At 41.6% G+C, this 17,855-nt stretch overlaps 2 protein-coding genes across 3 annotated transcripts in view; one reads left to right on the forward strand and one right to left on the reverse strand.

Annotated features, from left to right (window-relative positions):
- Positions 1-17,855, reverse strand: part of RTF2 (replication termination factor 2) — a 50,560-nt gene that overhangs the window by 26,535 nt on the left and 6,170 nt on the right. The gene's annotated exons all lie outside the window — the stretch shown is intronic.
- On the forward strand, positions 1,959-15,728 carry LOC148534313 (putative beta-1,3-galactosyl-O-glycosyl-glycoprotein beta-1,6-N-acetylglucosaminyltransferase 7). Its single transcript, XM_088467177.1, has 4 exons — positions 1,959-2,031; positions 6,316-7,332; positions 8,774-8,869; positions 14,604-15,728. The coding sequence occupies exons 2-4, from the start codon at positions 6,360-6,362 to the stop codon at positions 14,822-14,824; spliced, it is 1,290 nt and encodes a 429-aa protein (XP_088323303.1). The 5' UTR covers positions 1,959-2,031; positions 6,316-6,359; the 3' UTR covers positions 14,825-15,728.

Genomic DNA, 17,855 nt, shown 5'->3' on the forward strand with positions numbered 1-17,855 from the left:
AATAAAAATTATTACAGGAGCCCAGTATGTTACTGCAGCATGACTGCCACACGTGTGGTCAGCAAACCACTCATGCACAGTAACACTATGGAGACACAAAACTGTAAGGTGTACGATAATGCGATCATTTAATTTTTTACACATTGCAGGGATGAGCTATTTTCGAAGCCCCTGTCCCTGCAAGGTGAGGCAGAGAGTGACTGAGGAGACAGTGGGTTACTGGTGAGGCAAGGGCAGGAGGCAGCGGATAACAGAAGCTGTGGGTGACATGGAGAAACAGAAGGTGACGGGTGAGGAAGAAGGTGGCATGGAAAGGCAGAGGGTGACTGGGGAGGCAATAGGTCATGTAGGAGGCAGTGGGTAATAGGGAGAAGCTGTGGGTGATGGGGAGGCAGAGGATGTCGGAAGGTGATGGAGAGGCAGGGAGTGGCAGTGGCTGGAAAGGAGCACCATAGGCTGGCATAGGAGACAGTGGGTGACTGGGGAGGCAAAGAGTGACATAGGAGGCAGTGGGTAACAGGGAAAACCAGTGGGTGAAAGGGAGAGACAGGGTGGCAGGGGGTGATTGGGTGACGGGGAGGCAGCAAGTGAGAAAGACAAAGGGGATCAGATAGTGGCAGAGGGTGGCATGGAAAGGCAGAGGGTAACTGGGGAGGCAATAGGTGATGTAGGAGGCTGTGGGTAATAGCGAGGAACAGTGGGTGACAGGGGCAGGCAGAGTGTGTCTGTGTGTGACGGAGAGGCAGTGGGTGGCAGGGAGAAGCAGTGGATGACAGGAAAGAGGAGTGGGTTGCAAGAGCAGGCAGTGGAAGGCAGCAAAAAGCAGTGAGTGACAGAGAGAGGCAGTGGGTGACAAGGAGCAGCAAAGGGTGGCAGAGAGCCAGAGGGTGGCAGGAAAGAGAGTGGGTGACAGTGTGGGGGGGGGGCAAAGGGTGCCATAGGAGTCAGTGGGTGACAGGGGGAGGCAGAGGGTGAAAGGGAGTGGCAGGGGGTGATTGGGTGACAGGGAGAGGCAGAGGGTGACGGGGAGGCAGTAAGTGAGAAAACACAGGGGGGCAGTGCGTTTCAGGTGGAAGGCGGTTGATGACGGGGGAGGCAGTGGGTTTTTAATAAATCCATTTATTTCTGTTTCCCCCCTCCAATTCCCACACTATGTGCACCCCTGTTCCCCCATGGGCTCTGTGCTCAGCACACCCCTCATTCCTCATGCTCCCCTGCTGATGTTTCTTCCCCCTCCACAGCAATCATCACACATTCTGTGTCCCCCCAACCTCCAGGATCTCTCAGCCAGTGATCCAAGGAGTCTGAAATAACAGAAAGTTCAACTGGTTTCACTCTCCTCAGATCACTGGCTGAGAGCTCAGAGGAGTCATCAACCTGACCCCATGTGAGTCGCGACCCCAAGCTGAGATGGTCACAACCCACAGTTTGAGAACTGCTGGGCTAGGGCAATCTAAATTGGTGTCTAGAGACATTTATATAGTTCTATATGTTCTGCCTGTATGCATTTGCAATTTATTGTCGGCATATTATATAATAGTTATGATGGAAGTAACTATAGTGCTAAATAATGCTTATTTCTTTCATCTAGCTGCTTGGGCAAAGTTCCCAAACATGCAGCTCTACACCTTGTCTGGTTTCATAACAGGGTAGACTTTCAGATGGCAGCAAAGATGAGAATACATGTGCACAATAGAAGATATGGGAAATACCTGACACCGGAACTGCTATCAATACAGGATTAAGATGAAAATTAACATGACTATATCGGATGAAGAACGCAAGGCACAGTGTCTCACAGATCTGCTTCATTTAATGAAACCCTAAAGGATGCTTGAGTGTGGTCTCAGGGGCGTAGGTGCAGCCTATAGATAGGAAACACAATAACGCTAGCTTGGAAAAACAACCTTGCCTGTTAACATCTAACACTACAACCACAACTGAATGATTTGTGTTCTGTGACTTCTGTAGGGGGATGAGGTTTTCAACTGGGTAATAGCAAAACTGAAATCCTCAAATGACAAGCTGAAGGTAAGTGGGCACGTGTATGAGCACAAAATAATTAAAAAAACAACTAAATATGTTCAAAAAGTAACAGCTAGATAAACTAGTTTTAGCCAATATCTGAGTGAAAGTCATTTTATTATTATGTACCATTAAGACATGTATGAATTACTACATCCATAAAAAGGAATGATTAGTGATTACTGTGTGTTTGGCGATGAAATAATGTATTTCAACTAATTTTAGAATTATATAAGTCATCTGAGAGCTGAGCAATATACAAATGTACAGTATATGGTCTTGTGCTTTTAGAGCAGAAGCATGCAACAATACTGATAGAAAAAAAAAAAAACACAGTAAAGTAATACCAAACCACAAGTTAGAATGAATCATAGCAGGAAGGCGGCAAGTACTAAACTGAAAGAATGTAACTACTAGTTCTGAGGTGTAATTTAGAATTGCTGGTCAGATTTATATACAGTATACACGCATTGTATTGACCACGTACATAGACAGACTAATTATTTACTTCCGGCTTTAATTAACATCTAACAGATCCCCATCACATGTAGATTAGTAAGAACACTCATTTCAAGACACAAGTTGATCTTGATTAATGGCCTTACACGCTACATTGTGGCAAATTGGTCCAAAACATCTTAAAAGGGTGTCATAATCTCAGAGTATCCACTAACAGACATAGAAACGACAGCACGATTACGACATTGTAATCGTGCTGTCGTTTCACAGCCTGTAATGTGCCTACACTGCACGTTCAGTCGTTCAGGTTGACCAGCATGTACGGACAATGATAGATGTCAAAAAAGACCAGCAGGCACATGCATCGCTGGTCGTTTTTTTACTTTTAAATGCCCAATTTGCTGATGATTTGCAGGCAATTAAAAAGCGATTGAACGGTAATGTTGTCGTTATAGTTCAATCATCCCGTTAATCGCATAGTGGATACGCACCTTAACAAGAGTCAGGGACGAGAAAATAAACAGTGCATTGTAAGCTGCAGATTGTAATATTACTGCTGCCTCTATTTTATAATTTCATTATCTACTGAGGTTATCGACAAATGTTCCTAATATTGCACTATGCATTTGCAAAATATTTAACTCCTATGTCCTACATACAAAAAAAAGTAATTTTACCATCTTTTCATTTGTCAAACAGTAACAATGTAATGTTACTCAGAGCCAGATTCAGGGTATAAGGGAATTACAATATTCAAAGTTTAACAAGTGTTATATAATGGGTCACTGAGTTAAAGACATAGTAGAATATGGAATTAACAGAAGTAAATTTTCTGCACAGACGCAAAGTAAAACCTCTTTTTGGTATCACTCTTGAAATAGAAAATATTTTAAAAACAGAAATGTTTTAAAATGTAACTTTTATTAACATTCTTGCTAAAAAAAATACCAGGGATAATTGTATAAAATTATTCTGAAATATAAAGAAATCTTCCTGTATGGTCTAAATCCTCCTTGCTGTGACCTGTAGTTCGCCAGCAGAAGACAATATTATTAAATCTATTTTTACACCACACTTTTATACGCAATCAACCTGGCAGCCCACGTGCTTTCAGGCCAAGTCTGGGGTGCCCTGGACAGGGGGTCCCCTTTATTGGGGGTTTACACCTCCCCAGGGATCCCCGGCTGGGCTGTCTAGCGGTCATGTGTAATGCTTTGGCCGGGGGACCCAGTGAAAAGGTTCCCCCTGCTGTGGCATTACACCGCCGCTAGAAAGAGTCCGGTGCTGGTTATGTAAAATACAGGGGACCCCTACTCATTTTGTCCCCTGTATTTCCACAACCAGCACCTGCTCATCAGAGCCTTGTGCTGGTTCATAAAATGCTCGCATTTTTCCCCCCTGTATTTTAAAGAACCAGGACAGTCTCTACAGAGCCCGGGGCTGGTTATGCTTGTGAGAGGGGGGGGTTCATCTTTTTTTGTTTTTTTACTCTTTCCTTATATTAAACACACAGAGAGATGCATGGACGTCATGGATCTGTGCATATTTCTGTGTATCTCGGACCTGCTCAGACTAGAGTCGCTATCCTGAAGCAGGTCTGTTTTTTTAACGGGTTTTCAGACAGTAATAGTGTGCGAGTGAAACACTCGCACACTATTGCCATTGTCAGCATACAACTCGGGCAATGTAAAACATATGAATGTGTGTTTTGCCAATGTGCGCTGCGGGGATGTGAGAAACATGCAAGTATTACATAGGGTGAGTTCTGAAAATGTGCGTGTATAGCTCTGTACTCATTTTCCAAACTCACACCCTATTACACCTCGCCCAAAAAATATGATTTATATGCCAATTCCTTACATCAAATTTAAAACCACCCTAACAATTGAAAGTTTAAAGGCTATTCAATTTTAAATATGCACATTTAATCTCTATACTATATCTATACACCTTTTGTTTTTACAATATTGATCACAATCTTGATATTCAGGAGAACAATTGTGTAACCTAGATCCTTGCTGGAGTCATCATGTATAAACAGACTATGCAAAAAAAAAAAAAAAAATATCTAAAGTTCTATATTTAGAGTTAGGAGTAAATCCAACTATAAGGTGTAAAGAGAATGGGGACAAATTTAAAATGTGCAGACAATTATTGAGCTGGGAAACTTCTTGTTTTTGCATGTAACACAAATACTATGCATATTTATCTGTATTCTGCGATTTAGAGTTAAGCTTGGTCTCATCCACAATGAAGGCAAGCTTAACTTTAAATCTCAGAGTACATATAAATAAACCTAGTATTTGTGTGCTACATGCAAAAGAAGTGAGTACTTTTCTTGCAAGGAAACAAAACAAATAGCAAACAAAACGTAAAAGCAGGCGTTTAATAATAATACATCAATACTTGGATTCTCAATTTGAAAAGAAAAAAGTAAAATGAAAGTGAACAAGTTTACATTATATAAATCACAATATCACTGGGTAGCCCAGGGTGAGGGTGTGGTATATTTTGACGTCATGAGAATGTCGACATGCTTGGCATGTCGACATAAATCATGTGGGCAGTGAGGAAGGACATATTGACAGGATTAGAATGTCGACAAAAAGTTCCAAGTGGTCCTGCAATGATTTACCTTGTTTGGCGGGTCAGACAGCATCTTCCGGGTCCGCTGGTGGAGTCATAATGACTTCTGACTCATCCTGCAGGGGTTTATGGCGGTGAGTATCGTCCCTAAACCTCCCTCTATAGCCTAACCCTAACCCTCCCTCTCTGCAGCCTAACCTTCCGCTCCCTGCAGAATGTCAACAATTCACAACATTGTCGACATGGTGAACACTGATTGTTTACATTTTGAATGTTGATATGGTGACTGCATCACTAACGTGAGTCCCATAGGTTTTTATGTTAAGTCTTTAAATCAAATACTATACATAACCAAAGCAATAATATGATCACTAACATGGAAAACATAAAAAAAAAATGCAAATCTAAAGACGTCATACAGTAGAGAAGAGGATAGTTTTACTGGTAGTCCTCACCAAATACTAACCATATACAATATCTAGCCAAACATGGGGCCAATTAATTTCAGCAGGATTTGCCGCAGCACATCACCTCAATTTTCGGCTGCACACATCTGCTATATACGGTATCCTCAACATTGATACTTTTCCCGTGCACCTCTAAAGAAGGAGAGAGTAGCGATTCTGCTGACTGCAAAGATTACAGGTGAGCGCGCACATATGCAGCCAGCAGATTGGTTGGATTATTTTCACTCAAGGCACAACTTTTTTAGGATTAATATGGTGCGCTAGTAAAACTCTCTGGGCCTAGTGTAATAGACTGTGAGATCCAGGCATGGATGCGATTCCGGCGAGTCACATCTGTCACTCACTGGAACTGGTTTCCCCTTTTAAATTATTGCTGGTTTAAACATATAACTAACTGTTCCCCCACAGATAAATTATAAACTGATATAAAGCTTCAAGAGGGTGCAGTTGGAAAGGATTTCCTGAAAACAGATTCACATTCCTATAAGAAAAGATTGCTACTCAAGAGTACATTTTTTTTATGTGCTGTTAAACTGTATTACAAATAGGGATGTCTAGGCTCGGAATAGTTCGAATTTTCCCGCCAAAAATCGGGACTCAAAGAGGTAAAATGTCATCTTTCATGGACTTTTGTCCAGGAATGATGTTTGTAAATGAAAGATGACGTTTTGCCTCTTTCTGAGACCGAGCCTGCACATCCTTAATTACAAAGTGCTACTGAGAATACCACAGTTGTCAGTGCTTTATTTAAAGTAAATGTTCTTCCTTTTCCATGTAGGATTTAAACCAAAGGATGTCAAGTAATTTGTGGTAGAGAAAACAATGAGCTTTCTTGGTTGTACAAAGTCAGGCTTTGTTGTATGTGCCGGGCTCTGTATTGTCTTGTTAGCAATTAATAGCATTAACCAGCAAGAGGAGCGGATGGTTGTTGGGAAAGAAGTCAAGGAATGTGGTTTCTATCCAGGAGAGCTGTGCGGGGCACTGTTTGAGGGGAAGCCCGCAGCTCTGATGGTGGGAAATTTCTGCCAGGAGGCACTCCTTCTGCACAGAGACAAGGGGCTTGTATATCTTCAATCTACAAGCAACTGTTCCACCATGATACACGAGCTACACTTTATAACAAAGTCGCTGTCTGAAGAGGAAGCAAGCTACCCTCTGGCTTATATCATGACCATACACAAAAAGCTAGACATGTTTGTGAAACTTCTCTCTGCCATCTATGCTCCTCAGAATGTCTACTGCATACACATTGACCAAAAGTCCCCCAAGGCATACAGCCAAGCTGTGCAGAGGCTGACCAGCTGCTTCAGAAACATTTTTATTTCTTCAAGACAGGAGACTGTTGTGTACGCAGGTATTTCACGCCTACAGGCAGACATCAACTGCATGGAGGACTTGGTAAACTCAGATACTCCATGGAAGCATGTCATCAATGTTTGTGGGCAAGACTTTCCTATTAAAACAAACAGAGAAATTGTAAAGTATCTAAAAGGCAAATGGAATGGCAGAAACCTAACGCCTGGTGTGATACAGCCACAGAATATGAAATACCGGACAGGTTCCAGTTATAAAGAATTTGTTCACATGGAAATGTCGTACGTTTATCCAACCAAAGAAGAGAAAGGAAGTCCGCCTCACAATATCACCTTGTACTTTGGAACAGCTTATTATGCCCTCACATGGGACTTTGTACAATTTGTATTATCAGACAAGCGTGCAAAAGATCTTCTTGAGTGGTCAAAGGATACCTACAGTCCAGATGAGCACTACTGGGTGACTCTTAACAGGATGAGAGGTAAGAGACTGAGTAGAATTAAATAGGAGTGACTGCTGATTTCATTGGTGCTCTAATCAGTCCATCATATTATTCGCATCACGTCAGCCAATTAAGCAGATTTTGACCAGTATAAGCCAACATAGCTTCATGATAAGCCAAAACAACCACTGAGACTGATCAAATTCAAATTGCGTTCTCTAGTAAAGGACAACAAAATCTAGTTTACAGGTTAACACAATTGCTTTTGTGAGCGTTTATCTGTCAACTGTGCCGATATATATATATGAACCAGACATTAGGCTTGTTGGTTGAACTATCAGATCTGTGCAGTATAATTCACCAGTTGTTTTGGCCTATCAAGTATATGAGTTTGATCATGTGGGGCCAGTTAAAAGCTGGGAATTTAATTTAAATTAATTCAAACAATGAATTCAAACATCTTCTTAAACAGCCTTAGCACAAGGCAAGTCTGAAAGTTAAAGCAGGGTTATTGATTACACATGTTTTGGTTTGTACTGCATGGTTACACTTCAAAGATGTTTTTCAACAAGAACTATCCAGATATGCAACTCTGGTGAAAAACGGAGTTCCCAATCTATAAAGAACCAGCAACAATATATGCATTAGGATTGGGGACACACAGCATAATGTAGGGTTGGACAAATTCCAGGACCAAGGTAAGAAGTACACCCAAAGAATACCAGGGCCCAATATGTTGAATATGTTTTCTGTTGATGTCAATAAATGAGAAGCTTCTGAAAAAATATACTGCTGGGTCGTACATTTGAATTCAACATTATTTTGCCCATTCCTGACATAATGACTGTATTAGATTATCTGGACCAGTTTGTGATCATTTAAAACAATGGGAATATGGGTAAATGCGAATCCCTAAACAAATGAGACTCTGAACAGTAAGCAGGCTGTGGTTCCATAATCTAGGACATGTTCATGCAGAAACAAATGTGTTACATAATAACCTAAAGAGACACAGTCAAAAAGGACTTGTTTTATATGACTGTACACATTGGGGGACTAGGTCATTACACTTTAATAGCATAGATCGTATATTACATATGTAAATGAGCTTCGGGGACTTTTGGGGCATTTTGATTGAATTTGATCACTATATACTCATTAAATATGTGCAATTTTGCCACATACTGAGTTTATAAGGGGTTATCTTATAAAACTTGAAGACTTTTCATTTTTTTTTAATCTATTAGACTTACTATCTCAATAAATTGAGACACTCATGAAATAGACAGGTGCTGTGACTGGCTGACTTCATGCCTGCATTTCACCTGGTTTTAATCAGCCACAGAACCTGTAATTCATGAGTGTCCCAGTTTAAAGGGATTATATAGTAATCCTCATCTAACCAAATATATTATTTATTTTGTTTGTTACTAGTTCATTTAAACAAAATTATTGGTTTAAGTGAAACTTCATATTGCAGGTGTCCCAGGATCCACACCCGATGCTGGGTGGGAGGGGAACATCCGAGCCATTAAATGGAGGGACCAACAGGGGATCTCCCACTCTGGCTGTACTGGTAAGAGTTTATCTTCACATTTACTTTCATTCATTAGGAAACGTTCCCCATGGGTGAGTTTATTACATCTTTTAATCCAGAAGCATAAAATATACAAATAACTGGAGAACGCTGGAATGCAGCCCTGTGCGCCAGGATTACAATATAAACCGATGTGGGTGGCTAAGTCTAACAAGGTCAGGCCATTTGAAGTTGAGGCCAAGAGGCTGGATCACAACTAGACCACATAGGAGCCAGTCAGGGGGCATTGGTAGGGTGTTCGGCACCCCCCTGCAAACTGTAAATTTGCACCCTCCTATGTATTATCAAGGGACAGTGTGCATCGAAGACAGCGCAAAAAAAAAGGTGTGGTCTCACAAGAAATGGCCATACACAAAAGTACCCCCAATTCAAATTATGCAGCACAATTGCGCACTCTTATTCACATTACACCTCACATTGTGCCCGATTCACATTACATCACATAGTAGTGTCAATTATTTACATTACGACACACAGTAGTGCCCCTTATGCAATGCCCACAGTAGTAGTGCCCCTTATGAAATGCACACAGTAGTAGTTACAATGCCCACAGTGGTAGTGCCCCTTACAATTTTGTGTGTCATTAAGTGTATTTGCCTGAAGATCTGCGCCTGCCGCCGTCCGACAGCTCCTCACGCTCTGCACTATGGGAGAGACGTCATGACGTTTTTCTCTTCACTCGCTGCATGACCAGGAAGGCAGAGTGAACTCCAGACTCCGGCTGCAGGGAAGGAGCCGATGGGTGCCCGCTGTTAACAAAAATCTCAGCGGGCGCTTGGCAAATAGAGAAGGCGGCGGCGCCTCTCCAGCCCAGCGCCTCCCTGCTGTGCAAGGTCAGCTGACCGTATGGCACCAGCCCTGAGTCCAGTAAAGCTGCCCATCCACTAGCAGACCTCAAAATGACTGCACAATTACGACATTGTAATTGTGCAGTCGTTTGTCAGTCTGTGATGAGCCTGCACTGAACGAGCATTCAGTGTAGGAATATAAATCATCTGCAAACATCCTGAACCTGACATTATCGTCAGGTTGTCCAGCATATTTGCCCGATGATAGATGTCTAAATGACCAGCGGGAGCGAGCATCGCTGGTCGTTTTAGAAATGTTTTAAACAATCTGCAAACGATTTTCAACCGATTATCGAACAATGATATCGTTCAATTTAATCGCCTAGTGGATGGGCACCTTAAGTGTGGTCAGAAATTTAAATTAGAGAAACAAAAAGACTGGGCGCTAATTAATGAATAGAACATTATAAACTATAGCAGCAAATTCACCCAATGGGCTTGTGTCTGCCCACTACTAATATAGAGAGATACTGCAACTAGACAATGGTGATGCGCTAATAAACAAATAATATACAATGTAGTTCCCGAAATGGCAGAAAAAAAATTCTCAAGACACCACCGATATAATATTAATAATCTTTATAAAAATGGAATAAGTCAGTACGTATAATCACATTTACACTTATAAATATCACATTTATCCAGAAAGAGTTAAATACACTCCTAAGAATTGAAATATATACTGCCTCTAATAGAAATGAATCACTGGATCTTTAATGTGGAAAATCCAATAATGAATATATAAAGCTCTTTCTGATTGGTATAAGGCCCTGATTCAGAGCCGGACGCTCTGACAGAGTGCTCACTCTGAATCAGGGCCGTCCTTCTTCATTTGTAGAGCGGCCTCATGTCCGCTCGTCTAGCTGTGGGTGACTACCCACAGCTATAGCTAGCGGCCAGGAAGATGGTCGCGACCATCGGGCTTGCGACGAGACCCTTGTGGTAGGGTCTCGTTGCCACAAGTCCTGGAGTGCTTTTGGCTTTATCTGAGCCGAAAGCACTCCCACTGACATCACTTCTGATGCGTTCCCATGGGAACACCTCCGTCTGGCCAGCCACGCCCCCGGCAAGCCCACCAAAGGGGGCGTGCTGTCACTCATTATCGACAGTACGCTCCCTTTGTAGCGAGACCCATGGCGACGGCTTGCCCATCGCTACCCGGGTCTCGCGCATGCGCACAAAGGAGCCGGGTCCGTCGTGTGCATGCGCACTGGGCCAACATCGACCTGCTTGCGAGCGCTCAGCGCTCGTGAGCGGGTCTGAATTAGGCCCTAAGTGCGCACCCTGTTATACCAGTCTCTCTCCACATCGATACCAAGTAGCAGAGTCCCATGAACAATTCGCTGTTTCACTCCAATATGGGGGCTTTATCAAAGAGAGCTATCTTTGATAAAGCCCCCATATTGGAGCGAAAACGGTCAGAGATTTACCTGCCAGTGATCATATATTACAGTAGCTTTGCTGCCACACTACTGAAACTGGGATCTTGTTCTGTGGAAGCCTAATAGACTGAGGGCCTGATTCAGAGCCGCTCGTAAGCAGCCGCTCGTTCGCTCCGAGCGATGTTCGCACATCTGCGCATGCGTATGGGTCATAATGCGCATGCGCCAACCAGTCAGTGCGGTCGGAAATAGTGTGTTCGCAAAATAGCGAGTGCCTGCTAATTAGAGTGACAGGATGAGGCGTTTGTGGGTGGTAACAGGGGAAGGTGCTTGAAAACGGGGAGTGGAGATCCGAACGCAGGCATGCCAAACAGTCAAAACGGGCGTTTTAAGGGTGTGCATAATTAACAAAGCAGCGTAATCGACCACGTCACTTGGTTGTCTCTTAGCCTGAACTGTTCGCATGACTGCGGTAGGAAAATCCTACCACAAGCACTGCGAGCAGTTCAGATGTCTTTCGATGTACTCGACTAATCAAATAAATAGCGGAGATGACGTATGATGCGAGCGGCCAGGGGGAGTCTTTACAAAATAGCGAGCGCATGTTTCGTCAGACAGAGGCATCAACAGACCGCAAAGAGCGAGCACCCAATTTAAATAGCCGGCCCCTTTTTCTGAACGAGCGAGCGCAAATAGCGTCCGGCTCTGAATCAGGCCCTGAGTCTCAAGCCGGGAGATGGAAGCTCCATCAGCACATATACAGTCAGGTGCATAAATATTGGGACATTGAGAGAATTTTCATATTTTGGCCTCTATTCACCACCACAATGGCTTTGAAATTAAACAAACAAGAAGTGCTTTAACTGCAGACTTTCAGATTTAATTTGAGGGTAATTACATCCAAATCAGGTGAACGGTGTAGGAATTACAACGGTTCTATATGTGCCTCCCACTTTTTAAGGGGCCAAAAGTAATGGGACAAACTAAACAATCCTAAATCTAACTTTCACTTTTTAATACTTTGTTGCAAATTCTTTGCAGGCAATCACAGCCTGAAGTCTGGAACGCATAGACATCACCAGACGCTGGGTTTCATCCCTGGTGATGCTCTGCCAGGCCTCTACTGCAAATGTCTTCAGTTCCTGCTTGTTCTTGGGGCATTTTCCCTTCAGTTTTGTCTTCATCAAGTGAAATGCATGCTCAATCGGATTCAGGTCAGGGGATTGACTTGGCCATTGCATAACATTCCACTTTTTAGCCTTAAAAAAACTCTTTGGTTGCTTTTGCAGTATACTTCGGGTCATTGTCCATCTGCACTGTGAAGCGCCGTATAATGAGTTCTGAAGCATTTGACTGAATATGAACATATAATATTGCCCAAAACACTTCAGAATTAATTCTGCTGCTTTTGTCAGCAGTCACATCATCAATAAATACAAGGGAACCAGTTCCATTGGCAGCCATACATGCCCACGCCATGACACTACCACCACCATGCTTCACTGATGAGGTGGTATGTTTTGGATCATGAGCAGTTCCTTTCCTTCTCCATACTCTTCTCTTCCCATCACTCTGGTACAAGTTGATCTTTGTCTCATCTGTCCATAGGATGTTGTTCCAGAACTGTAATGGCTTTTTTAGATGTTGTTTGGCAAACTCTAATCTGGTCTTCCTGTTTTTGAGGCTTACAAATGGTTTACATCTTGTGGTGAACCCTCTATATTCACTCTTGTGAAGTCTTCTGTTGATTGTTGACTTTGACACATATACACCTACCTCCTGGAGAGTGTTCTTGATTTGGCCAACTGTTGTGAAAGGGTTTTTCTTCACCAGGGAAATAATTCTTCTGTCATCCACCACAGTTGTTTTCCGTGGTCTTCCGGGTCTTTTGGTGTTGCTGAGCTCTCCGATGCATTCTTTCTTTTTAAGAATGTTCCAAACAGTTGATTTGGCCACCTAATGTTTTTGCTATCTCTCTGATGGGTTTGTTTTGATTTTTCAGCCTAATGATGGCTTGCTTCACTGATAGTGACAGCTCTTTGGATCTTATATTGAGAGTCGACAGCAACTGATTCCAAATGCAAATGTCACACCTAGAATCAACTCCAGACCTTTTACCTGCTTAATTGATAATGAAATAACGAGGGAATAGCCCACACCTGTCCATGAAATAGCTTCTGAGTTGATAGTCCCATTACTTTTGGCCCCTTAAGAAGTGGGAGGCACATATAGAAACCGTTGTAATTCCTACACCTTTCACCTGATTTGGATGTAATTACCCTCAAATTAAATCTGAAAGTCTGCAGTTAAAGCACATTTTGTTTGTTTCATTTCAAAGCCATTGTGATGGTGAATAGAGGCCAAAATATGAAAATTCTGTCAATGTCCCAATATTTATGCACCTGACTGTATACAAGCGGATGACTCAGAACAGCTCACTTTCCTTTGGATTGAGCTTTGGAAACTCCCTTGGTTATCAGCTGCCCACGTGAAACACCGACCGGAACCCCACTACTTACCAGGAGTGCCCACTGTGAGCATGCTTCATAGGAGGTGTCCTTCCAAACGCAACAGATTGTTCATGGTACTCTGCAACTAGGTATAGATGTGGTGAGAGACTAGTATAACAGTGTGCACACTTATATCATACAGAAAGAGCTTTATATATTTATTATTGGATTTTCCACATGTCATTAATTTTGACAGGAGACTGCTCCAGGCATTAAAGATCCAGTGATTCATTTCTATTAGAGGCAGTATATTTTTTATATATTTCAATTCTTAGGAGTGTATTTGAGTCTTTCTATATTGGATAAATGTGATTATTTATAAGTGTAAATGTGGTTATATGTGCTGACTTATTCCATTTTTACAAAGATTATTAATATTATATTAGGTGGTGTCTTGAGAATTTTTTTTTGCCATTTCTGGAACTACATAGTATATTATTTGTTTATTAGCACATCACCATTGTCTTGTTGCGAGAAATTTAAATCGCACTTGGACAGACAGTGGCCATCTCACAACAGTTACAAACATGCCAGGTAATGATCGGATTGATTTTGATTAGATCGTGGTCTCATGTGTGGTCAGTTTAAGGGTCTTTTACTTGTATTTCAAATTGCACAACGCCCTTATCATTCACATCAGTCCTTGCCCAATCATCACATTTACACATACCTTGTGTTTTACTGAAGTACTCCAATACTTTCACAATACAGTATACTCCAAGTGTGGCCTTCAGGCAATGGATGTGTGACTATTTTAGAATCGGGGCATAAGCAGATGTGAATAGGATTGAAAAGACAATAGAGAGCAGGTAGGCAACTCCAACAAAACTACATGTAGACTATACAATCTCATGTACCTCCAGGCAATTAAATAAAGTAACTATTATATAAGTAGCAAAACAACACAGAACATGCTTTTTATTACTTTATCATTATTTACACTAATTACAAACATTGTTCTATCCCTTTTAAGGCCATTATGTCCGAGACATCTGTGTATATGGACTGGGAGACCTGCAGTGGCTGACCAAATCGCCTCATTTATTCGCTAACAAATTCGATCCAAGCCAATACCCACTAGTCACAGACTGCTTGGAAATGCATTACAGGCTTAAAGTTCTAAAGGAAGCAGATGTTCATGTGGAAAAGAACTGGTATTTTGAAGATGAGTATTCCAAGAGGACTAGCCCATGATAACGGATTCAAAGATACCCAGCAATGCACGCAGTCCAAAATCAAAACATGTCTGAGTTTCCTGGAGGAATGTGATTCTGTATTTGACTAAGTGACAATGTGCAAATTGCAGCCTGATTTGGAATATTGTGCAGATTTGCATGGGAGATCGTGAAGGACGTGCGCAGAACATGAGAGCTGATCATATATAGCTTTCATTACAACACATCAAGTGTCAAGAATGTCAATAACTTTCTCGGCACTATGCTAACAAATTGAAGATCATAATACAGAGCACGGCTAATGTCATTACCCATGCTTTCTCCAAACAAGCAAATTAACAATTAGAACACATACGGATAGAGGCTCTACTTTTATTTTACTTTTTATATATTCATTATTTAGCAAGAGTTATACATACAAGTTCAGTGAGAGGTTTCCAACAGAGGGAGGAAGTGAAGTGGCAGGAGCCGGCACCTTTTAATTTATATACTAGTGTTCTCCATACTGTAAAACAATGGTCTCAAATAAAAGGGTGGTGTCATGCGAGTTCAAAATCACTGATATGAAAGCCTATGTGAGAACAATATTTTACAGGAGATACATTTGCAATTGTTTTACTGTTATTTCTAAATGGGATTTATTGCTGCAGAATGGGCTGAAGAGATGAACAATGTACCAATAACAAAAGGATATTTGGAGAACATGCCTGATGGGCCACATCTGTATTACAGTACTCCCACTCTGCTCGTACCCACCATGCCATCCCCTCTGCTTCCTCCTACAAGCTACCACAAGATCCACAGAACAGAGGATGGAAGTAGGAGGGGTAGAACTGCACTGTTTCACCCCATAGTGCAAGTGGCACCATGTTCTTGTCACAAAAGCCTTTGATGCCAGTTACAGGGCACAGACGGCATATACAATAGGCCTCCAGGATCAAAGGAGTACAACTAATAAAGATTTTCCTGCTTCCAGTATAATTGTCATATTGCTAGCATTGTGTTTTAGAATGCAATATCGTTTATTATTAGTCTTTGTTTTTCATCTTTTTTAAACTGCCAAATCATTGAGAATATTGGTGCTCAAATACTTTTTGATGTCCTGTAAAAATGTTGAACACATTTATACATTTTTATCAATTCCTAATGTGTGTAATAATCTAGCACTGCTTTTACTCAATTTGCAATACTATGGGGCCCATTTATCAAGGTTTGCTTTTGCAAAGCGATCAGGGCATGCTAGTAACGCCCCTGATCGATTTACAAAAAGTGATCTCTTCGGCTGGATGTATCATCCGGGACATGCAGGGAAATGGACTCCGAAAGGAGTTCGCCCCTGCGGTGTCTCCGGAGAGCGGCCAGCCACTGCAGGGGGTGGTGCGCATGTGCAGTCCCGTGGACTGCACATGCACATCCGCCATAGCTGGTACGGTTCCGGCGAATCCCTTCACCGGCTAATAGTGCGCGGTTTAGCCCATAGGCTACAGCGGCCGACGCCACCTTCAGATGGCGTTAGCTGCGGGGCCCAATATCTGGAATGCATCGTATTCCGGATATTGGTAAATTTGGCAGCATCGTTTCCCCCATAGAAACCTATGGGGGAGGCGACTGCCAGCGGCAATGGAGGGAGCACAGGAGGTATCGGAGATACCTGCTGCGGTCCCTCCTTCATACATACGGGGGATACTTAGTATTTGAGGTAAACCCCCAAAAACCGGTGTTTTTGGGGATTTTACCTCAAATACACTTTGATAAATGGGCACCTATGTTTGGTGACTGTTCTGATTTGTAGGCAGTGCAGAGTATTAAACTATTTACCTTTACAAAACATGAGTGCACTAAAACAAATAGTTAATAAGATTTGTATTTTCTTTAAGGGGGCTTTATGCATATTTGTCTAATAACAAATATATTAATTTCTACATTTCAAGATAGAAAAAAAATATTTTAATAATTCCATCAAGATTAAACAAAAATATTCTTATATTAAAATCATGTACCATATTATTTAATTAGAATCATTTAGAGCATATTTAAATATTGGTAACGCTTATGGTCTTCAACAAGAGCAGCGAAACAATGACTCAACACAACTCTATACAAATGACTCAGAGTGCGGAATGATAGATCCAGAACGGTAGGTGGAAAGAAGCAAATGAATGCAGATCTAATCTAACCTGCAGAAGGGAGCCAACTCTCAGAGGAAGAGCTGATAATGATTTTACACAACATAAATACAGGATTAGCAACTAGAAACCTAGCGACAACCCCGGGGGATCATCTAGCCGTTTACACAATGACTAAACCACTTTGTATTGCCATATAAACAGCAGCTGAGATACATTTACAATATAGGAGGAGTGCATGGTTTATTAAATACTATTTAATATAAAACATTGCAGCCATATCTTGTTCTACATCAACAATTCTACAATGATTTGTTATTTTCACCCAGAGAGGCAGGTTGACATTAGCAACTGGGGGGAGGGAGGTGGGGGAATTATCAACAATTTAGATGACTGAATTTTTTTACCGTTAAGTGCATTTTTGTTTTGTAACATTATAATCTTCCTGCAGCAACATGTGTCTCACATCACTACTCTGTAGAACACCCTGCCCCTGTCACATGGTCCTTGTTATTGTGTACAAAACAGAGGACCACCGAGTAGCGACAAGCAGGAAAGCTCTGGTGAATACCATGATTAGCCTGGTTCTGACGGTGTCATCTGCTATTTCAATGTCCATTATTAATTCACACATATTATCATCGCAATCATATCTCTGATTAATATTTGCTACTGAGAACATTTTCATGATCTGATTGGCTACGGGTTGTTAAAGCCTCCCGCCACTATAAAATCGGGACAAGCATGAAATGAACACCGAAAATACAGTGTGTATATATATATATATATATATATATATATATATATTTATTATAAAAAAAGGTGAATCAGCCAGTGAATGAACATTTTCAAGTTTGATACAGTAATGTTAAATTTTAGTGCATACAATCTTAGCTCTATTGACTATGCTTTATTGATGCAAGT

The sequence above is a fragment of the Taudactylus pleione genome, unplaced genomic scaffold (genome assembly GCF_031769625.1).
Source record: "Taudactylus pleione unplaced genomic scaffold, aTauple2 ptg000069l, whole genome shotgun sequence".
NCBI lineage: Eukaryota > Metazoa > Chordata > Amphibia > Anura > Myobatrachidae > Taudactylus > Taudactylus pleione.